Consider the following 24,445-nt stretch of genomic DNA (forward strand, 5'->3'; position numbering starts at 1 on the left):
TGGGTGATTCTGTTGTGCAGGAGCAATATTGTGCTTTCTTATGTGGAGATATATGGCAGTGATAATTTGTTACGTCTCTTAGGATGATCACTACATGTGCGATTAGAGGAAGAGAGTTATTTAGTTTGCCAGATGTTTTATGGTAGTCTGGTGCATTCGCAGACATTTCATCACCATCTTGATGAAATGCCTTTTTTTTCATAATTTATAGTTCCCTAAAGCTAAAATAGATTTCTTTCAGAGACACTAATCAAACTTTGCTTCAGTTCTTACTGAAATAGTTCATTATGTGCCTTTTATCAGTTGTTATGAAGCAGCAACTCCTGGCTCTGAAAAACGCAGCAGTTCCCTGGAGTTCACTTGAGGCTGGCTCCCAAAGCGAGTCAGTCCCCATAGACTCCCTGCTAAAATGCCCAAGTTAAAAGTATTAAAATCATGTTTTTTTAAATCCTGTTTTTTCCATTACCCCATTTGCATACTGCTGAGGCTAGCGAAGTAGTCGCTGATGGCTTGCTATGTGGTTCAAACCCTCCAAGATGTTTATAATACAGTTCTGTAAAATCGATATTTTATTGATCGGTTATTTAGCAATAATTAGCACATATTTCAATCTGTGTGTTATATCCTTACCATTTACAGATGCTAACCGACTGTGCTTAGTATTCCACCCTTTCCAACACTTCTGTCTCAATGAATAAATGAATAAATCAACATCACAGTTTTTGATGGCTGCTTAAAGGCTAATGCTGAAGTTTTAAAAAAGGAAACAGTCTAGAAACCAGTGGGTGACAGCAAGGTTGTTGTGTCCATCTTTTAGGTACAGTTTATAGTTGTTCTCACTCCCATGTATGTGTCACTACTTGGCCTTACCAATTGCCTGATAACACTCAAACGGGTTAAAATGCTAGAGTTCACATTTCTAGCTGGTTAGTCAGATAGAACAGACCAAAAAACAGCAGATTAACAGACAAAAACTAACAAAACAATAAATAATAAAACCAACAAACAAACATCAATCTACTACAAGCTTTTCAAATATGCATAGCTAGTATTGCCATGCATGCATTTGAGAGATGTATCTTATATAGCGCTTTTCTTTTTAAACAGCATGCCTCTTTCACCCAAACACTTGTTGTTCTGCGTTTAACTGATTTCTATCTAACATTCACACACAGTACCGTGAACGCATCGGCAGTAACTAAGGGTTCAGTATCTTGCCCAAGAATACGTGGACACGGAGACCCTGGCAGTAGGCTAAGGGGTCGAACCAACAACCTCCCCGTTAGTAGATGACCTGCTCTGCCTCCTGAAACACCCCAAGAGCACAAAAACGGGGGGGGGGGGGATGCTATGTAACATGAAAAAAAGTCTGTATTTCATATTTAGATTTTGCAAATTAGCCCGTTCATGATAGAACTGGAATGGTTTGAATCCGTGGGTGACACCATCGTGGTGGTCACTGTGGGTCCGGAATATTTGTTGGTGTGATTTCAAATTTAAGGTGAAGAAAGGCTGAGACGCGCTCTGATGCAAATCCGCCCCCCACGCCTCTCCACCCCTTATGCTGCTGCTGCGCCCGCTTACGTGAACGCGCTCCAGCGCTGTCATCAGTACAACATCAGCATCTTTCGGGGGGCGCGCAGAGAGAGAGGGAGAGCGAGAGAGAGAGACGGGAGGAGGAGGAGGAGGACGGAGAAAGCGAGAGAGAGAGAGGTCTGAGACACACTGGATAAAGGCGACAAAAAGCACGATGATAATGGAGTCGAGGCGGTGGAGGATGTCGGATTTACGAGAAAGGACTGTTGAAATTTGACAGAGGGCTCGTGTTAAAGGCTGGTCTCCATCTTTTTTTTTTTTTTTTTTTTTTTTTGGTTTTCCCTTTTTCGTTTCACCGCGTTTGATTTTTTTTGCCCCCCTCCCTCCCCCCACATGCTGCGTGGACAGTAGAGGCGAGCAGAGGAAGGGGAGCACCCCGCGGATCCCTGGGAAGCTAAAAACGGGGGTCCACCGCTGGCGCTACAGGCATCTCATCTCACGGATGGTAATAAAAGGACATCAGGATGAAGACAGCTCTGGACTGATGGATGAGGATGGAAAAGCAGCTTTAACCCCCTCCACCCAGCGACTGTGAAATAAAGGGGGGGAAATCCTATTGTGATTTTTTTAATTGTTAATCATTTATAGTGTAGCCCTGAGGAAACGAGCCTTAGACAGCAATGTTGAATCACTGGTGTTAGTAAATTATTCATTAGGAGTATAGGTAGGCTATGATTTTTGTATTGCTTCAATGTAGCATTCCCATTATTCTTTCCCCCCCCACTATGTGTAGTCTTGTAAGATCACACACATATGTGCAGGTCTGGTTTTATCGTGTGCTTATGTAGGCCCTTTTAACAGCCAAGAAACAGCCAAAGCGAGGGAAACATTAGCTTTCGTGTAGAAGAGAAGAGATTATCTGAATAGTGAGGTGTGTCGAGCTGTGCGGGGGCTTTTACATCTTTTACATCTTTTTAAAATATATATATATATATATGAGAGTGTAAAGAAGAAGCGGGACGGGGGTGTAAAAAATATCTAAGAAGAAGGAGAGGGGAGAAAAAAAACGACCAAACATGTTGCCTTCCCAAGAAGCCTCCAAGATCTACCATGACAATTATATGCGCAACTCCCGAGCCATCGGGGTGCTGTGGGCCATCTTCACCATCTGCTTCGCCATCGTCAATGTGGTGGTGTTCATCCAGCCCTACTGGATCGGCGACAGCGTCAACACGCCGCAGGCCGGCTACTTCGGCCTCTTCCACTACTGCGTGGGTACCGGGCCGTCGCCCAGCCGGGAGCTCACCTGCGTGGGCAGCTTCTCCGACTTCAGCTCCATCCCGTCCGGAGCCTTCAAGGCGGCCTCAGTGTTCGTGCTGCTGTCCATGGTGCTGATCCTCAGCTGCATCGCCTGCATGGCACTCTTCTTCTTCTGCAACACCTCCACCGTTTACAAGACCTGCGCCTGGATGCAGCTGCTGTGCGGTAGGCATCCCCCCAATGTTTGTGCCATGTGTCGCTTAGAATGGAAAGTGTGTTTGGAGTCGCGGGGAACCAAAGAAACGTAATCAGGTGAAAAACACCCCCAAACCAATCTGGCATTTCTGCTTCATTTGCAGCAACCACTGGTGTTGGTGTTGCTGTGTTCAAGGATGGATTCACCAAGGCTCTGGTCTTTAAAATAATAATGATAATGTTCACGTAAAAATGGATAGCCACTTAAAATCCGCTGGGCTCTCTTAGATAACGGAAGGTATCGTAACAATGCAACCTTATAGGAAAATGTTCAAAACGATTACAAAACAAGGGAGACGTGTGAGGTCAGAGTGCTGAGAGTCAGCGGCTCAAGCCTCCGTAGACTCGGGAAAATCTCCTGACTTCTCGAATGAGAAAGGTGAAAGGTGTAGTCTTTAGGGGTGTATAGGCTATGACTCATTTTGCATCTTATTAGAGGTGAAATACAGATTTTATTCCAATATATTTATTTGTTTATTTTTAAACTCCTGCAATGACAGCCGGGAGACAGTAGGAATACATTTTAGCGAAGCGCACTGGAAGCAATAAGGCAGGCAGCTGGAGCTCCCCAGAACGTAAGCATTGATATTCTGAGGATACACCACAGCATCTGTAAGGAAAGCGGCAGGATCACTGCTTTATGCCGATGTAATGCAAATGCCATTCATTCACTCACTCCACCCGTTTGTAGAGGATATGATGAGGTCGGGTGTGATATGTGCGATGCGACGGAGATGTGAATTGCTGTGACTGAGGGCTTATAACGGGCCCTGTTGCTATTTTCAGGGATGATACCCGGTCGATTGGATTACTGTGTTCAGGGGAGAGATGCTTTGTCCCTTCTTTGTGGTTAGATTGTTAGATTACACTTAGAAATGATTAGGGACAAATGGTGGCTTTTCCAAACACATGGACACACTGAGTTCCTGCTGTCTTCTTGGGATGTGGAAGAACAGACGTAGCTTCGACGGTTCAGTTTAGATCTGTGTGGCTGCCACAACTGTAGATGCTTACTGAGATGGTGCTGTAGTAGAAACAAGGGATTTTTTTTTCTTTTTTTGGAATCGCTTAAATATCACCCGTCACTGGAAGGAAGATCAGGATGTCTGCGATTACCAGAGGTTCATCTCCAGGCATTACTGCATGTTTCCTGACATTTAATGGCATTAGCCATTAGCCTATGGAAGGATTTTTAAATGAGCAAACAACAAAAGATGCACGATTACAAGAGACCAGTGGCAATCTAAATTAAATACTTATTTGAGAAGCTGGAATAAAAAATAAATCAAAATAAAATAAAGGAATAAAAGAAACCACAGCCTCTTATCTAACGTGAATTTGTTACTATTTGTGGTGTTTTAGCGAACATAACACAGACCCTTCATTGTGTTTTGGGTCACATTTTTGTTCCCATTTGTTGTGTTTTGGCTAACAATATACACTTAGAAATTTTGTATTCTGTGTTGTTTCTTTTGTTTGTGACTGTTGTGTAAGAAAAACTGTCAGCACATTTATGATGAGATGACCACGTTAGCAAGATTGGAGCAATGAGTAAAGTGAGCTCGGTGCAGTGCATCTCAGAGGGTGCTAAAAAAAAAAGAAGAAAAATTCATGATCCGTCTCATATAAGCAGTTCTCCTAGCGAGCCTCCAGTGTAGATCTGATTTCTTTATAAGCTGATCAATGTGATAAATAGGCCAGGCAGAATAGCGTGGGAGTCAGTTTTCTGTACAGAAACAGTCAGCATACTGAATGAGAGGGAGGGAGGATGACGGGGAAGCACAGAGAAAGAGATCAGCACTTTTTTTCCTCCTGTATTGTTCTTTTCCTCATCCTCATCTGCCCACTCTGTCCTCTGTTGTGCCGAGTGTGTCGAAATCAGCAGGAATCAGACACAACAGCAGAGGTACAGATTTTGCTTTCTTTATCAAAACCCGTATGGCTTAATAGAAATTGAACCTCGGTTTTCCCGCACACAATTAATCAAGCACAACAACAGCAAGGAGCTTTTTATGAGGAAAGATTCTAATGTTTTACATAAGAATGTGGGTAAAAGGAAATCTGCCTTTCTTAGTTGTTGTCTTGTAAAATTTTAATCACGGATCAGTGAACACTGTTGTTCAGTCAGAGCTGCTGGTGTCTCATGTACATGTGGTCTGGTGACACACATGTGGTGCTAGGGTGGCCTTACTCTTAAGTCATGACATTTTAAAACAAACCACAACCTTTTCCTGAATTTAAGCTCTATGAACAAAAGTGCTGGGCCACACACACCTACAGGAGGTGCTAAGCTGTGAAGCTCCTGGTGCACAGGTTTTGTGCTGATGTTAATGCCAGAGGATGTTTGGAAGTCTGCAGTTATTGAGTCAGCAGAGCTTTCGTGGCTAATATGAATAATGTAACTCAGCAGTCTGCAACCCTGCTCTGTAACTTCACATGGTTGGCTCATTCATGGTTCACTTGCTATGGTTTCCACTTTGTAATAATACAAGAAACCTCATAAACTTGCTCGTTGCAATAGTGGTATCTAATTCCAATGAGCTTGTTAGAACGACTTGTTCTTTCACACTTTTGTAGAAGCAGACAACATGAATAGGTACTTGATTTTACTGAAAACACCTCAATTGAAAGATCAAGGAGTGTAATACATCTAATACAGTTTATGTGCTCTTCAGATACAACTTTATAATAGCAAGTCAGTTCATTTTAATCCAACAGGGTGCCTATTTTCTAAACATTTGCATAGTTTCATCAGTATCAGTTACAGATTTATCATCCAAATACTGTTAATAGATGGATTAAAGACCAGCTGCTAACCAATTAGCAAACACTAATACTCAGTTCTTTGTGGTTTTGATTTAACATGGTGCTGGAAATATTCTTTAGAGATTTTAGTCCATAGTCATGTGATAGCATCATACAGTCAAAGGAGCTTGCAAAGAAAAGCGTCTGGACTTCTTTAAGTTGCTTGAAGACGTTTCACCTCTCATCCTAGAAGCTTCTTCAGTTCTAAGGTCAAATGGTGGGGAGTCCCAGATTTAAACCTAGTGGGAGTAACCCCCCAAAGAGGGACAAAAGGACCCCCTGATGGTCCTCTAATCGCCTGAGCCAAGGTGCGAAACTTGGTGTGGGTCCCAATCTCCAGACGCTTTTCTTTGCAAGCTCCTTTGACTGGATGACCTGGATGACTGAGAACCTTCACAGACATAGCATCATACAGTTACTGTAGATTTGTCGGTTGATGTGAATCTCCTCTCAGTTATTGTTCTCAGCTGACAGCAGCTGCACCCAGTTGGTCATCTGCTGCTGTAGCCCATCTGCATCAAGGTTTAACATGTTATCCATTTAGAGATGCTCTTCTGCATACTTGGTTGTAGCTACTAGTTATTTGAGTTCCTGTTGCCTTCAGCTTGAAGCAGTCTGGCCATTCTTGTGTGATTTCTGACTCCAACAGTGCATTTTTGCCTACAAACTGTCGCTCTCTGTATATTTTACCTTTTAGACCATTTTCTGTAAAACTCTAGAAATGGTTGAGTGAGAAAATCTCTGCAGATGAGCAGTTTTGCAGTTCTCAGACCACGTGTCTGGTCCCAACAAACATGGCACATTAAACCCACTTTAAACATTCTTCATTCTGGTGCTCAATTTGAACTTCAGCGAGTCATCAGCATGTCTGAATGCATTGAGTCGCTACCATGTGATTGTCTAAATAGAAATTTGCATTAATAAACAGTTGAACACGTGTATCCGATACAGTGGCTGATGAGTGTACGCTTAGTGGTTCCTTTTACAGTTCAGAAGTTGTGTTCTGTGGCTGTTACGTTATGAACGGGGGATTGTAAAAAAAAATAGGTTTGTGGAGCTATTAAGAAAATCTGAATGTGAGGCAGATATAAATGTTTTTATTAGAGATGATTGGGTAAATACATTTTATAAACTGAAATGAGACTGGTTGATTTTCCTAAAAACACCTCAAACTATGTTTCTTAACTCTGTGAGATATAAGTTATCATTGTTGATGACCCTAATCTTAACCCTACCAAACCCTTGTTTTAGAGAGAGGCAAAAAACACTTAGGAAAAAGTGTAAAGTTTTTAATGCTTCAGAATTTTTGCTTTCTTTGTCTCCTGATTGCAAGACATGGCCGCATGATTTAAAAATTAAATATTCCCATTTAATAGGGTTTGGGTTTGTAATATCACCAGTGGCATTTCTAAAAAACGACCTAAAAAAGCAGAAGTATAAATTAACAAAAAAATTGCATTACAGAGGCAAAGTACTACAAAATTCACATTTCTATAGCATTCGCTCTAAGTTACCTGAAACAGGTAGGCCACCTCCTCCAGGAGGTCCATAACCCATCAGCAGGACCAGTGTCTGCCCCTTCGTGCAAGGTGGAACAGGCTGAGCACTGCCAAAGCTACAAAATGACCTCAAGGAGGACACTCGTGTCAATGTCACTGACCAAACAATCTGAAACAGATTTTATGAGGCTGGCCTGAGGACCCCACATCCTCTAGTGGGCCCTATTCACAGGCCCATGAAATCCTTGGACTCATTGTCAGATCCTCCCCTGGTTCCTGGTGGTGCACAACAGTGCACTTCATCATTTGGCAAGAGTATGCAGACAGTTCCTGGAGGATGAAGGAATGAAGGAACTGATACCACTGACTGGTCCCCATACACACCTGACCTAAATCCAACAGAATACTTCTGGGACATTATGTTTCGCTCCATCTGACACCACCGGGTTGAACTTCAGACTGTCCAGGAGCTCAGTGATGCCCTGGTCCAGATCTGGAGATCAGATCCTCAGGACTCCATCTATTGTCTCATGTTGTCAACATAAGTCACTTTCAGAAAATCACTTTAATGTTTGGGGTGTCTTTGAATTCAGCCCTCTGTATGTTGATCATTTTCATTTCCATCAAATGATGCGGCATCCTTTTTTCCCCTAACACATTACCCAGTTCATATCAGTATATAGATGCAGCATGATTTTTCCCTAGTTGACATCCAATGTGTTTTCAAAGTGTTCCTTTAATTTTTTGAGCAGTGTACATAAGAATTAAGCAGTATGAGGAATCAAGTGCATCAAATCAATGTAGCAGTCCTGAGTCTACTGAAACAACAGATAAACGCCCCTTCATGTCCACCATCCAATGCCCTCAGGCGTCCTGATGATTTAGAAATCTTTGTTGAACAAAATTAACAAAAACTGAAGATTTGCTACATAAAGGTTCTTTTTTATGGCGAAAGGGTTGTATGTCCCTCTCTAAAGATCCAAATACATTACTTTTGTAAGTCGTATAAAAAAAGGATGGAAGATTAGATCCAGAATTTATTGCTTACCATATAAGATAGCTAATCTTATATGGTAAAATTATAAAATATGGTTATATATAGTTATAAAATGTCAGTTTTATTTCCTCTTTGATATTCTGCTTTTAATTTGTGAGCACAGATCAAAGTTACTGAGTGGGTTTTTTTTATCTTTTCTGTGGACTCATATGATTTGTGGCGAATGTAAGTCATCTAGAAGGCTGGCCGAATGCCACTCACCACCTTGAAAATGATCATTTAATCATCCCCTCTGCCCTGCTGGTTGCAGCAGCAGGTCTGCTGGCACAGAACAGTGACAGACTGTACCACAGTAAATACAGTAAGAGCCAATCTGAACCGCTGGTGGCTCAGATTGGCCTAAATGAACCAAAAGGTATCAGTTTGAGCCAGAATATTGCTGGTCACTTAGAGTGTGCTATAGGAACAAGAAGATTAAATAGAAACATCTCCTCGTGTTTCCATCAGCTGAAACTGCAGACACATTCACACATCTACACAGGTCAGCGATTTTCTCACTGCGGTTTTGTCCTATATTCTGGGTAAGTGTTTAGTCCAGTCAGGAAACTAGTGGGACCTACTGGTTAAGTATTGGTAAAACTGAAGATAAAAGGAGAAACTGGAACATGGTTCAAAACACTGAGATGTGGGAGTCTTGGCAGAGCACGCTGACACAGTGTGTACTGGCACCTATAAGCTAAAAATAGGCCAGAGTTGTCTTTTACGTACACTCAACTGGAATCACAAAATCCTGCTGTGCTAAAACAGGGGCCTGGATCGCGAAGCAAAACTATGTCACAGTAGCTTGTTATTCAGTTATCTTTGGGCTTAATTCTGTATTACAAAGCTTGCCCACTTAATTATGTTATATTGTGTATGTAATCATGCATATTAACTATCCTGACTATATCAAGTATGTCCACATCCTGCTGATGGTCTTGTATGCTTCAAGAGATGGCCGAACAACAAAACCCTCATCCACTGCAAAGCTCATCAATGTTAGCATGAAAAGCATTTAGGCTAGTGGTTGATCAGCCGAATGCAAAGTATTGAAAAAGTGCTCCATAGCTGTATGAGAACAATTCCAAGAACTTTAAGTATTTACAGAAATGTGACTGTATTTTTTTTTCTTAAAGAACTTTAGCTTACTCTATGGCCTAATCTACAATACAGTGTGTGATACTATCATGTGAGTATGGACTAAAATGTCTAAAGAATGTTTCCAGCACCGTGTTGAATCAATGCCATCAAGAATTAAGAATTGACACGAGCCAAAGAAACAGCCTCAATTGGCTTCTGTTTAGGAATTTATTTATCATGTACCAACTAAGACTACTATGCAATAAGAATATGTAATTAGTGAAGAATCATGTGCTATATATATAAATTAAAGAAATCATGGATGTAGTCTCAGGGTGTGAAAAGTCAAACCAGTGCAGGGACTTAAATGTGTGTTCTGTAATCTATCGCCAGCAGGTGGCAGTACATGATCTATGACCTCAGTGAACACTTTTCTAATTAATTTATGGTGTCAGTCATAGATTTGAGGTCTTATCTAATGCAGCATCATGTTCATTTAATAATATATGGTTTTTAGGGTGGTGTGGTGGTTAGCACTTTTGCCTCAAAACAAGATTTTCCTGGGTTCAAATCCATCATCTACTGGAGGCTTGTCTATGTGGAGTTTGCATGTGTGGCCACCTTCTACCAGAGGCCATAGAAATTTGGACCACTTCTCTCCAAGGATAAGGGTTTGGGATGGTATGACGAAATCTAGACCAGAAGACAAGACTATTAGAGAATCACTGAGGGCAAATTCAAAGCAAAGAGGCTCGGGTGGGGAAATCAGGCAGAGCCGAGACCGCTGGGAGAGCCAGCAATGGCCTGTGCTCCTTTTGAAGCTTGAAGTGTCTCGATTTCATATTCAAACCCTTCCCTCACTCGTCATAGTTTGTGAAAAAGGTCTACAACCCAATAGGTAACATCACAATAATTTAGATTCAACAAGCTGCTGGAAATAACCCTTGAGATGGTTGCAAGGGAAAATCCCAGTGAATCAGCAGTTTCTGCAATACTCAGATCAACCCCCGGGACTAACAGCCACACCACATCCAAAGTTACTTAAATTACCTCTCCTAATCATTCTGATGCTTGGGTTGAGCTTCATCAGGGTGCTAAGGGGAGAAGTGGGGTATAAAATATTTCCATATTTGGTCAGTTAACTCACCAGAATTTAAAGTTGGCTTAAAAAATGTAGGTGAATTTTAGATGTAATTACAAGTATTACTGACAGCGACACATGCTTCAGACTAGTCTGAAAACATGCACCATCACAAATAATAAAAAGTCAAATCGCCAAATTTCCTCTAGAGAGACAAATCACATCCAAATGGCATCTCAGTTCCACTTTTCTTGTTGCACAGACCCTATTGATAATTGATCAGGGACTGCACTTAAACAAAGAAATGTTCAGTTTACAATCCAAACCAAAAGCTCCAAAAGTGGGTTAGGGCCAATAGAGAATCAACAGCCACATGCTAATAGGTGATTTTCCTCCCATCTTCCCCCAGTTGTGTCACACCTGGATGGGAATGTGAATAATGGGATCATTTTACACTTAGAATCTAGACTAAACTGCAGTTTTTTTCCTTCTTCACACAAAGGAACAAGTGGAGGGCTAGATTTCCCCAAAGCACTGTAGGTCTGTGAATAGCTTCTCTGCTCACACCTTTGCTTGGATTTAGATTAATTCAGTGGAAAATGCTCCTGGGAAAATGGCTAGCACTTTAGTTTTAATTCACCTTACTTGAACAAAGATGAATTTAGTCTAAGAACCTCAGAGGAAATTCAAATAGGATTTCAGCGTTTACTTCTCACAGAGATGGCGAGGTCACTTCACCCATCAACTACCTTCTCACTCCACCCTCCTCCTGTTTTCCTGCATCCCTCTGGCAATGAGAGGTGGAGGAACAGGAAAGTACCAAGTTAATCGTAGAGCTCAACTGCTCCCTTTCTCACTCCCATCTCCATCAGTTCAGTCCACTATCCTTCTTTCACATCTGACCTTGGCTGTTGCAATATTAAACAGAACTAAGCAGGACATGGGCTGTGGCACAGGGGAGGAGCCGTGTAGGGAGAAACAACCTGTCAGGGACTGTTCAGCATAACTCTGTGTGTGTGTGTGTGTGTGTGTGTGTGTGTGTATTTGTGTGTGTTTGTGTGTGTGTGGGCTCTGTGGTAAAGTTAAGATCTTGTGGGGGTATAGTTTTGCTTCCAGTCTGAATGTCATGGAAATAAATGACCTGTAGAATTAGTCTAACAGATACTGAGGCAAAAAGCAGAGGTGTTTGGAGGAAGGGTGAAGAAAAGCTCATCTATAGATGTGGAACCACTGAGTAACCACAGTGCAAATAATCTAAAAAAAATGGTCATAGGAGATATACTTTTATATAAATAATCTTGAGTAATTACATTCACTGCTCACTGCAGTGCTTCTGCATTGGGTTTAAATTTTCCAATATTCATTCGCTCTTACTGCTTAGATTAATAGTGGAAATTCATTCAGCTCCTCCAGACTTTTTTCTAACTGCTCTTATAATAAGAAAAAACTGTTAGGAAACATGTCCAGGCTCAACTTTTTAAAAACAAAAACTGTGTCAAATTAATCTACATTCACAATGAGAATAAACATCTATTCATCCATTTTGTTAATGTCTCGTCCAATTCAGAGAAGGGAGGAGGCGGAGCCTATCTCAGCTGACTCTGGATGAAAGCTGGAGTACACCAAGGTTAGGTCTCCAGAGCAAAATAAGAATATACTGTTCAAAATGTAAACTTAATTTCATTTTCTTTTCTTTTTTAACATGTTTACAATTTTGAAAGGAAATCGTGCTGTGTGTGCTTTTTTTCACTCAAAGTTAGATTTTGCATATGATTGCGTTCTCTTTTTACTCAGCTATTTTGGAAAGACTGTTATAAATTTGAGGTTCACTGATAGTTTCTCCACCTCTACAATAGAAAAATGCAGTTTTGAACTCCAGTCATGCAGAAGAAGAATTTCATTGCTTATTATGTTGCAACTACTTAATACAGCTACACGTGTTGATAATAATATCCACAGTGAATATAATACTTACAAGAACATAATGTAATGTGCTGCTGGAGGAGATCCAGTCCTTGGGGACTTGCAGAATTAGGCAGATGATGACCTTTCCATCTCATGGGCTGTCACAGATGCAGGAACAATCAATTTTGACGTCACTACAAGTTAGAATCACCGAGCACTGCAAATGATTTTGGTACTAGACCCTACTAGAGTTAGTACTAGAGTTCTAGTAACGTCACCCTACATCTGTTGTTGGTCCTGACTCTGAAAGGGAAAATGTTGTTTTTTTCCTTCTTGTACAAACAGTGAACACAGTTGTTTTTCTGGTGAAGCAGCTTGAGTTTTCTCGGTTTCTCTCTGTTTTTCCTTGTTGTCCGTTTTTGTTCTTACAAGGATTCTGAAGGAAAGCAAGAGAGCAGCAGAAAGAGTGCGTAACAGTGTGTGCATGTGATGGAAGGAGAGGCAGAACGCGAGGGAGCAAAACACAGCAAATTCATTTGCATGTGCGTGCTGATGGTATGCTTTGTGTGTATCTTGCCCCCCCCCCACACACACACACACACACATCTGTTCTCGCAACTGTGTGAGACAACGGGTAAATGTGTACATGATGGTGTGAGAGCTGAATGATTAATGAGAACGTTTTCTCTTTTCTTCTCTTGAGGCAGTGTGGTGTTTTTTTATGTATTTTTTTATGTATTTATTTTTTCTTTCTTTTCTTTTTTTGTTTTTGCTTCTGCAGTTAATGTGGCTGTGTGCATCCATGCAGCATGTGTGCACATGCACAGTAGATTTAAATAAATGCTGCAGTGGTCGAGTTTTTTTACATATGTATATATATATATATGTGTGTATATGTATTTAAAGAGATGTATATGTGTCTGTGTGTGTATGTAAGACAGAGAGAGATGTAGCGAGAAAAAGTCTCCCTGCCTCTTGCTCACTCTTTCCTTCTCTGTGTCTTTCACTCTCTGAGATTTCTGGTTGGCTTTCCCAACCAAACGTACATGTTTTAATTATCAGGCACTTAATAAATAATTCCAAAGTCACTGGGGTGTTTCTAAAAATATCCTAACAGCTGAATAATGGATTCCTTTGACCCGTCTCATCATTGTCACTCTCTGTGTATGTGTGTGTGTCTGTGCAGGAGTGAGAAACAAAGTCTTACATCTCATTGATGTGTAGTTAGTAGCAACAACGTAGGCTTGGCCCAAAAAAGGAGGGAAATTTGTGTTTGGCTGATTATTTGTTTGTTGTAACAATGCTTTTTGGTAATAAATGTTATACTGTTGAAAAATCTCATCGTATCCTCCTAAATGGTTCCACATTTACAAGGAAAAGCATTTGTGGGTTGAGCAGCATAGTCATCAAAACATGGCCTAGTCTGCCACATAATCTTTTCACTTCCCCTTTGAGATCTGATTATTTTGAAAAAAAATCCTTTAATTTTTTGGAGTATCAATATCAATATCAACCCAAGCATTGTTTAGTCCAACCACACAGATTATAACAACAAAACTAAGGCTTCTCTAAGCCCTACCAACCCACAAAATCTGCTCAGGAGCAGTTCAAGGTACACATCCAAAAGCTTAAACTCTCCACATCCATGCTTTATATGGCTGAACAAGCCTGATCCACAGAACCCAAAGGATCCCCTGCCAACATTGCTGATGTCAGACACACTGGCAAGGGTACATGCCCAATGAGGCAGAGCAACAGTGAGATTTTAATGTTGTGACTGATATCTTCTGTATGAAATTTCACATTCATTTTAAATTCATATTGTTCCTGCTGTTTATTTAAGACATTTCTGACACCCCACAGCAAACAAGTTCCTTACACTTTTTCAAAATAACTTTAGCTTTTCAGACAAATTTCAAAATCCACAAACTGCACCATAATAAATCATAGTAGGTCATCTTTCCCAACAAAAGAAAATCTCCTAAAAGGTACTCCCAAAAATTCTCAAAAAGACAAATACACTTCTTCAGATTCATACTGGCACCAAGGATGCCAGCCTTATACAAAGCATCAAAGATGTAAGATTTTTTTTTTCCATATAACTCTTGGGTGTCTTTATGTGATACTTGCTACAAGACAAACTTGTAGCCGATAAACAGGATAAGCTTGTAGCAGAATGATGGGAAGAGAAAAGTATGGAGAAGCAGAGAAACAGCTAATGATCCAAAGAATACCACCATCTGTTAAACATGGTCGAGGCAATATTACAGCATGGATATGTATGGCTGACAGTAGAAGTGGGTCACTGGTCATTTATTGATGATGTGACTGCTGATAGAAGTAGCAAGAACGACGAGTCAGCGTACAGAGAGGAAGTGCAGAGACTAACGGACTGGTGTAAGGACAACAACCTGTCTCTGAATGTTGACAAGACAAAAGAGATGGTTGTTGACTTTAGGAGGACACGAGGCGACCACTCACCGCTGAGCATCAACGGCTCCTCTGTGGAGATCGTTGACAGCACCAAATTCCTGGGTGTACACCTGGAGAAGGACCTCGGCTGGTCCCTCAACACCAGCTCCCTGCACAAGAAAGCCCAACAGCGTCTCTTCTTTCTGAGAAGACTGAGAAAGGCCCGGCTTCCACCACCGATCCTGACCACCTTCTATAGAGGAACTATTGAGAGCATCCTGAGCGGCTGCATCACTGTCTGGTTTGGGAGCTGTGCCATATCAGACCGCAAGACCCTACAGCGGATAGTGGGAACAGCAGAGAAGATCATCGGGGTCTCTCTACCCTCTATTGAGGACATCTACACCACACGCTGCATTCGCAAAGCCACCAGCATTGTGGCTGATCGGACACACCCCTCTCACACACTCTTTACACTCCTGCCATCTGGAAAAAGGTACCGAAGCATTCGGGCACGCACATCCAGACTGTGCAACAGCTTTTTTCCACAAGCCATCCGTCTCCTCAGCAAAAAGGGCCTGACTGATAAACACGCACACACACACATACACTAACATTATCACTCAGCTTAACTCAAATACCTCAAAACATTGAGACTGGACTGACTAACCAACACAAAGCGCAAACACACTGACCTACACCACCAAACCATCGCACACACCAACCTGTAAATGCTCTTTTGCACAATATTATTACTAGATATATTATATATATATTTTTTTTTTTGCACTAACTTGTCTTGTAGCACCTTGGTTCCTGGAGGAACGTTGTTTCGCCTCACTGTGTATTTTTAAACTGTATATGGTTGAAGTGACAATAAAGTTGAACTTGGAAACTTGGAGGATGAATTGTAAAATGTACATGGCTTTACTTAAATGTTCAGCCAAATTCTGGAAAACATGAAGCATACTGTAAGAGCTAACTGGGAGTTTTTCCATCTGAGTTGGAAGAAGTAGATGATGTGGCCACAGTAGAGAATTTCCTTCTTACATGCATCACTATTTGCAGTGTTTTCATTTGCAGCTTTAAAGTACTTGTAAAGTACTACATGAAGCTACGCTTGGTATTTACAAAGGGATGCAGTGACAAAATTGCATGTAGGGAGGTGGAATTTCACAGATTTTTGTGACTGCTCCTGCTGCATGTGCATATTTAAGGGAGTTCCTTTCTCAAAACGCAAAATACAGGGAGGAGAATGTTTAAATCGAGCACACAAACTGATATTGGTGCTAATATTTAACACAGAAAAAAGCATGTTTTATTTTTTTTTGCACTTGATATTGAAATGGGTCAACTGCGCTTGTGTTAGAAGACAGCTTTAGTAAATCACCAATGAACTAACCACACCTATGAACTAGGGCTGCCACAATTAGTCGACTAGTCACAATTACGTCGACTATCAAAATCGTTGACGACTAATTTAATAGTCGACGGGTCATTTGAAGCTTTGTAAGATCCTGAAAGATGTAGGAATTAGTAGTAAATGGTAAATGGCCTGCATTTGTATAGCGCTTTACTCAGTCCCTAAGGACCCCAAAGCGCTTTACACTACATTCAGTCATTCACCCATTCACACACAGGCAACAGCAAGCTACATTGTAGCCACAGCTGCCCTGGGGCGCACTGACAGAGGCGCCCCAGGGCAGCCCCAGGGTGCCCCAGGGCGCCTCTGTCAGTAGGATTTATGAGTGTAATAATGGACTGAAACAGAAGATGGCAGCACTGCATGAACAAGGATGCCAGCTGCCGTTAAACCCCAAAGAAGAAGACGCAATCTCCGGTATCGTAGCTGTGTCCAAATTCATGGACTGCATCCTCCTGAGGCCGCATTTGTAGGCCGATTATGTTACAGCGATGCGACGGAGACTGTCCAAATTCGAAGACTCTGACAAATGCAGCTGACAAATTTGTCCTTCATTTCCCAAGATTTGAAGGATGGGTCGAGTTCATCCTTTGTGGCCCAGCCTATCCCAGAATTCATAGTGCGGCCCAGCCAATTAAAGTTTCCAACAATGGCGGCAGCTAGTTAGTTGAGATATTACTGTTCTTACTCTTTCTGGGTCACAAAATAAACTTTTAAGATATTTTCAGGTGAGAATGTAACTGTGTAAACTTCAAATATCTGCTTGGTTTATCAAGACACCACATATTTGCAAAAGTGCTTGTTTTCAGAGACGTCTGTTACCCACCAGCTCAATAGTTAGTTGGCCGGCGGTTCAAGGCTCACTAGAGCTGGCGAGAACAACAAACTCCTGGCAAATCGTTTTCAGATCCCCGCCATCTTTCGCTACTCAGGTTAAACATGATATATAAGTCACTTAGATAACTTAAAAATTTTATTGTTTGGCTTTTTTCAATGTTTTATTTGTTCCTGAGTAAATCAGTTTGGCTGAGATTAAAGTTATAGTTTTCACACAGCTGAATGAACGTCACACAGAAAACTGATTAAACAGAATTGTGAGATGGTAGAAGTGTCCTGTTATATTTTAGATAGCAAGGAGCAGACAGCTGAGTTTATTAATCTTCACTGAGACAATCTGCAAATTTCATTAAAATTAAAAAGAAAAACTATCATCTTGTCTTTATTTTTAGTTAGCACATACCTTAAACACTTCAAGCTGTAAGCTAATGATAGTTATATAAGAGCAGATGCATGCTGGTGGAATAAGCTGTACGTTTTATGTCCATAATCTGATTAGTAGACTAATCAACTATCAAAATCATTGTTTGTGGCAGCTCTACTATGAGGGCTACTTGGGCATTGTGCTCACACATTGTTTTGCCCTGCTCAGTAAACACAAATCTTTAAGACAAAGTCTACAGTTTTGTAAAATGTGTACATTTCTACGTACACGGTACCGTATAACCATATGCAGCGTACATAAGCAACAACTTTTAATTTAAAACAGAGAAAATTTACAGTGAACAACCAAACTGAAAGAAATAAAAAAGAAAAGCTCTGTGCCAAGTGGGCCAGTGAACCCTGGCGGCAGCAACATCTTGCAAAGTGCCCCCTCAGCAGTCCACATACTAACACTGAAGTCTCTCTCTCTCTCTCTCTCTCTCTCTCTCTCTCTCTCTCTCTCTCTCTCTCTCTGTCACACACACACACACACACACACACACACACACACACACACACACAAAGCAGGCTTGGTCTCAGCACTAATAAAAGCTCTGTATATCAGCAAGCCAGGCCGTCCATTATATAGGAGGACAGCAGGCCAAGGTTTAGACACAGTAGCAGAGAAAAGGGCAGACCTCAAACAGCTTTATTACATTATAGACAGGACATGGTGATCTCTCAGTGCATTCATGTTCACACCTTTCCACTCCGCTGCTCTGCGTTGGACTGAAAACTGCAGGGGTTTGCTTCCACATGGATGCCAGGAGTTAGAAATATTTATGGGGGGTTTTAGTATCTCGCCTCAAACGGTTTCCGCACCATCAGGATGTCGAAATGGCTAAATTGTTATATTGCAACATTATGTACTAATACTAATTTAATAATAGTACATGTAATGCTAATTTCCAGTTCTAATCAACAATAACTGATGGATATTGTTTTTTAAATATCAGTTATCCATATCAACTAATTCTATACCATTACATACCTCACTGGTAACATGTTACACTGTTTAAAGTGACAGCAACATGCAGTCTTAATCCGTACCATAATGGTTATGCCACCATATTTAAATTGACCCTGTTATGTGATTCTTTAGCTCAGGCCTCTCACTGCTCTGAATGCCATGTTTCAGACAGCTTTCTACTGTTGGCACTGTGTGATGTCAGCGAGAGAGGACCTCTATAATATGGTCATCTCCGGCACACAGAAGAAGCTCCAGCCTCCTGTCTTTTAAACCTTCTATCCACAAGGGTCAACCAATTGGAAGGATGCTGGCTTAAAGTGAGAGAGTTTAATTCATATAGAGTGGAACTGTCACGGTCCTGGGTCAGTGACCCAGTGTTTTGAGTTTCTTGTGCCTCTGAGTTTTCTGTATTATGTTCTTAGTTCTCTTTGTTGTCCCAGCTTGTTCTTTAGTGTAGTGTCTTAGTTTGGTGTTCTTGTATTCTGTTTAGTTCTCTGAGTATTTAGTAGCTGCCCTCTGTGTTTCTTAGTTGCTCTGTCTCCCCTAGTCTAGTTTGCATCTGTGCTAATTCCTGTTTTACTTTGAAGGTCTGTGTCTCATGTGTATCCTACTTTGCTCCCTTGTCTCGTCAGTTCTGATTTCTCCCAGCTGTGCTCTCTTTCTGTGTCTCATTCCCCTCGTTACTTCCCATTGTATTTAAATCCTGTGTTTCTCTGAGTCAGTGTCGCGTCGTCCCTCATGCTGTGTGGAGCGCCCTGTGTCTCTCTTTGAGTTTTTAGTTTGTTGTTTCCCGGTTTAGTTTAGTTTGTATGGTTTTTTTTTCCTGCCAGCCAATAAAGCTGTGACTTTGAGTTAACACCTCAAGTCTGAGCGCCTGCATTTTAGATCCACATCTCCTGCCTGCCACACAGCGTTTCATGACAGGAACCATGTTTTAGTGAGATGGGAACAAAGCCAACAGACAAAGCTGAGGACCAAAACCTGTAGTTTCCCCAATACCCACTCAAGGGTTCCTCTAAAAGAGAGACAATCTCCATAGACTATGCTATATGGCATGGTTTTCCATGGCTGAGGAGTTCCTCTTGATGTTATGTGCAGGTGATCAGGGTTTTTGTCCATACAGGATATGTTAAAATAGCCAACTAAACAGCGTTTTTAAATCTGGTCCGAAAAAATGTTGTTTTGGCCTCGATGGACAGTTTTCCCTTCGTAACGACACATTCATTTCAGCCTAGGTGTCAAACATAAGGCCTGGGGCCCAGAAACAGCCCGGCAAAGACTTCAGTCACTGGATGGCCACTGGATGGCTTTGGAAAATACATTTTGAACTTTTAACTTTATGTATTTTACAGCTTGTCACACTGACAAAGACCTCCCCCACAGCCATTCACACTACACCAGAGTAATATAGCAATAGATAAACGGTTATCTGACAGAAGAGTTCCTGTTTCTTCATTACCATATTATTATTATTATTTTTTTTTTTTTTACGTGTTACAAAATCTTTCCGCTTTATAATTACAGGACAGTTTGGCTATTAGAATTTTTTCCATAATTTAAAAAATTCAGTTCTTTCAGTTTAAGGCCAAAGAGCTGTGCTGACAGATTTCTTTCATTAACTCCAAAAGGATTTCTTCATTATTAAGAGAAAACTGAGACATACTGTTGAAACTTCTTCTTCTTCTTATAGTGAGATATCTCAGAGATTAAATGTGCAGTTAAACTACTGACAGAAACAGCAGTTTCACTGGTCTGGCCCACTTAAGACCAAAGTGCCACATATGTGGCCCGTGGAGTAAAAGGAGTTTAACATCCCTGATTTAAACACTTTTTTCCTATGCCTAAGTACACTCACACACACACACTCCAACAGATGCACTGGGGGCAAATCAGGGTTCAGTATTTTACCCAAGGATACTTTGACATGTAGAGTGCTGTAGCTGGGTAATCGTCCACTGACCTTCCCATTGGTAGGGCTACTGGTTCAAATATGACTGAATCACTGAATTCATCCAATATGACATGCAGAAACCAATGGATGATGTCACTCGTTTAACTACAAGTTGTGGTTATCCACTGCCTCTACTGTAAACTCAAAACATGGACCACTGGCCACCCATAAGCCAAACTATCAGAAAATAGCAAACATATTCTCACCTTTTCTTGGCCCCAGTGTGTGTGGTAACTTGTGAAACAAATGCGAAACAAAACAAGCTTGTAATCGCCCTCTGATCTAGCTAGCACCACATTCTCATTAAGATTTAACAGCATTTCTAGTAGATAATGGCAGTTGGAGTAAGTATGAGTCCCATGTACTAATGAGAAGGGAATGAATTTTAGAAGGGAGGGAGGGTGGGGCAACAAAAAGAGAACAAACCGCTTGCAGTGAAGGGGAGTTGTGTATAGATGGAGAACTGGAAAAGGAGTGTACGAGGTGTGGTCACGCTCTTAACATTCAGATAAATTATCTCCAATTAAACACATCAGCTGTACCTTCCAATTTCCTTATAAAGCAATGCTTAAGAATAAAAAAATTTAAAAATACTGGTGACCGCCAGTTCTACCCCTCAGGGTCCTAGCAGATACACCTATGATATCAATTTCAAAATCCTACGTCACCTACATGGCAAGTTATCGCATTCCCCACCCTGAGTGTCCATGCCGCCCTCCCACCCGCTCTGTGGGGTAATGACAATACCCCATCAGCCTTGTATGGCTAAGGAGTAAAAGGGTGTTGGATGATGTCACAACCATGTGATGGTGGTGTTTAGCCTATAACTACTCAAGTCAAAATTACTTCACACACACATTTATATTTAGCACACTCATGGTATTTTTAGAGGACTTATATAATCATTTTGGGCTGTCAAGAATGAAGAAAGAATCCGTGAAGATTGTAGATAAGACAGTCTGACAAAACTGTTACGTAACAAGCCTATAAATATCTTTAGACACTAAAAATAAAAATGATTCACGGTCTTTTTAATGAGCTGGATCACAATCATATCCAGGTGGTGCATTTCCAATTGTCTTCCCTGGTTTGATCTGCTTTGATGCCTCCTAACAGCTGATTGGCTGTGAATGCTGAGCTGAAAAGAAGTGACAGGAGGTGATGAACTGAGATTGGGGGGGGGGGGGGGGGGGGGGGGGGGAATGACATAAGACATGGAGTGAAGCTTCAGTAGCCATGCGACTTGATTTTTTTTATTCTTTCACTCATCAACTCTGTTCTTCTCGCCTCCTTCCCATCCGCCTTCTCTGTTCGATCCCTCCGCTTGTTGCCTTTGAAGTTCCTTCCTTCCAAGTTCAGAATGCAGTGTCTTGAGAGAGTGGAGGGGAGGAAGGAAGAGGAAAAACCCCAACAACTTCAAAGGGCTTTTCTTGGGTTGTGGGAAGGTGGGGGTTATTTTTAGCCTGCTGGTGCCCACTTAAAGGCTTGAGTTGAAGATGAAAGAAAAAGGGGAGATAGAGGAGAGTGCACAGAGAGTACATGCCACATGATCGTTGCTGTCATACTAGAATGCTATTCACAAAGAAATGGTTTTTTTTATCCAGCGTGTACTGTGCTGAACACTTTGCTGCGGAGTTCCTGATGCTTTAAACCGGGGGTCCCCAACTCCAGGCCTCGAGGGCCAGTGTCCTGCAGTTTTTAGATGTGTCCGTGATCCATCACATCTGATTCAAATGGCTAAATTACCTCCTCAACATGTCTTGCAGTTCTCCAGAGGCCTGGTAATGAAATAATCTTTTGATTCAGGTGTGTTGACCCAGGGTGAGATCTAAAACCTGAGGGACAACGACCCTCAAGGCCTGGAGTTGGGGACCCCTGCTTTAAACGGTGCATGCGCTTGCACGTTTTGCTGAACTCAACTACATCTGAGTATGTTAACAACACAAGTTACTAAATACATTTGAATAGAGGCTTGATTTAGAAAGAAAATGCATTACATGATGAGAGGTTACATATTTTAGGTGAAACTGAACTAAATCTCATCTATGCCGCTAACCTTCAGTCTATTAAAAACCAAACCAAAGAAAAAACATTATTAAGTGCGAAACAAATGTGGGTCCGTCTCCATCATAGGTAGTATGCTAGATGGGGAATCCTCCATAATTTATTGTAAAGTCCTGTTATTAAGGCTCAAGCTTGGTGTTTTTCACTTTTGTCATTGTGCTCTTTAGAAACCAGATGGTACAGATCACACCACGATGCCGCACAGCCATTGGCTAACAAACTCAATAACAAGTCAGCCAGTCAGCATACACTGAATGCATAAAAATGTACAAATGTATAATAAACTCATCAGAAACATGAATTCACTGAGATCAGCAGGTTTTGCCCTTGTAGACATTAAAAAGAATGCATATTTAGGGCACTTTTGCAGTGGCGTCACTTGTCAAATCTGGGAGCTACATCAATCTTTTATGGAGGCTCATTACAGCCACAGAAAAAAAAAACTCATCCAAAATTTCGAGTTAGCTCTACCAGTCAGCTCTGTGAAAGTATATAATTTCCTTGTGACAACGAAGCTGAAGCAGAAGGCGGAAGGCATCAGCTGTCCAACAGTTCCACATAAACACATTGACACCTTGTTTGCAGTTATCATCGCATTCAAAGCTGAAGAACCTGGCACCAATGTGTTCACTTTTGCAATACATTGGTAACTCACTGATATTGTTACTACCCAAATGTGTCTGCGCCAACTGCTACTGGTTAACAAGGAAATCACATCCTTCACAGAGATTCTTGTTTGGGAGAGCTAACTCAAAAACTTTGAAAATAAATTTTTTAGGGATTTCGAAATTTCAGAGACTAAATTTCAAGTTATGGATATCCGTTTTTTCAACAAGCTTCGATAATCTTTCACATTGTCTGTATGAAGAATTCATGATTCTGGAGAGTGTTTGCAGACAAACTCATGTCTTCCATGCAAACTACTGGTGAGTACAGCAATCTGCTAGTGCATAAAAGTAATCACAATGCAGTGAAATAGCTTTAGCTCCCCCAAATCTGATCTAACTGAAAGCATAATGCTACATTTGTTTTGTTAGTAATAACCTGGTCCCAGCATCAAAGAGTTAAACACGCCAAAAAGATGTTGCAAGTCACAGCATGCAGTCATTCTTGTGCATGCTCACAAAAGCAATTTGTGAGCATTTGTTATGTAAGTTGGAAATTGTGAATCAGTTCACAACTTTTAGTCCTCTGTTGTGCTCTTGCATGGGTTGGAAACATAGCATTTCATTGTAATGCAAAAGAAAAATGAGCACAGAGATTATCTCATGTTGTAATTCTCAGAGTTCATGTTGCAACTTTGATGAAATGTGCACATTCACTTGAATTCAAATGGAGAAAGCAAGCCGCAGAGTTAAAGGAAAACAACTGTTTGCTCTGCAAACAGGGTTCAACCAAAATGGCTAATGGATGGGACTTTAATACACTAAGTACATTACATTACTCAGCCATCTATATCCAGAACACAATATAATCAAGGCTTTACTAAACATTTAGTAAGGCAAAGGTAAACTCAAGGCAACAATGAGAACCAATCAAGGAAACAAATGTAAAATCCACAGACAGAATAAAAGATGTACATTTTAGCAGGTTTGTTTTGTACTTTGGGTTTGAAAAGTGAAGCCAAAGCAAAAATCTTTTAAACCTACATTGTTTTTAATAGCCAGTAGAGGGCGACTCCTCTTGCTGTAAAAATACTTGTGGTTGTATTGAAGTTTATGGCAGTAGTGTCCAAACCCAGGCCTCGAGGGCCAGTGTCCTGCAGGTTTTAGATGTGTCCTTGTTCATCACAGCCATTTAAATGGCTAAATTACCTCCTCAACATGTCTTGAAGTTCTCCAGAGGCCTGGTAATGAACTAATCATTTGATTCAGGTGTGTAGACCCAGGGTGATATCTAAAACCTGCA

The 24,445-nt window shown here is 41.1% G+C and overlaps 1 protein-coding gene across 1 annotated transcript in view; it reads left to right on the forward strand.

Annotated features, from left to right (window-relative positions):
- Positions 1 to 2,612: 2,612 nt before the first annotated feature.
- LOC308406768 (LHFPL tetraspan subfamily member 4 protein-like) overlaps positions 2,613 to 24,445 on the forward strand; it is a gene marked incomplete at its 5' end in the record, with an annotated part of 37,007 nt that continues 15,174 nt past the window's right edge. The window contains one exon of the mRNA XM_080897973.1: positions 2,613 to 3,021. Coding sequence (XP_080754099.1) covers positions 2,613 to 3,021 — 409 coding nt within the window. The remainder of the gene's footprint in view (positions 3,022 to 24,445) is intronic.

The sequence above is a fragment of the Rhamphochromis sp. 'chilingali' genome, assembly GCF_963969265.1.
Source record: "Rhamphochromis sp. 'chilingali' genome assembly, chromosome: 12".
Classification (NCBI taxonomy): Eukaryota; Metazoa; Chordata; class Actinopteri; order Cichliformes; family Cichlidae; genus Rhamphochromis; species Rhamphochromis sp. 'chilingali'.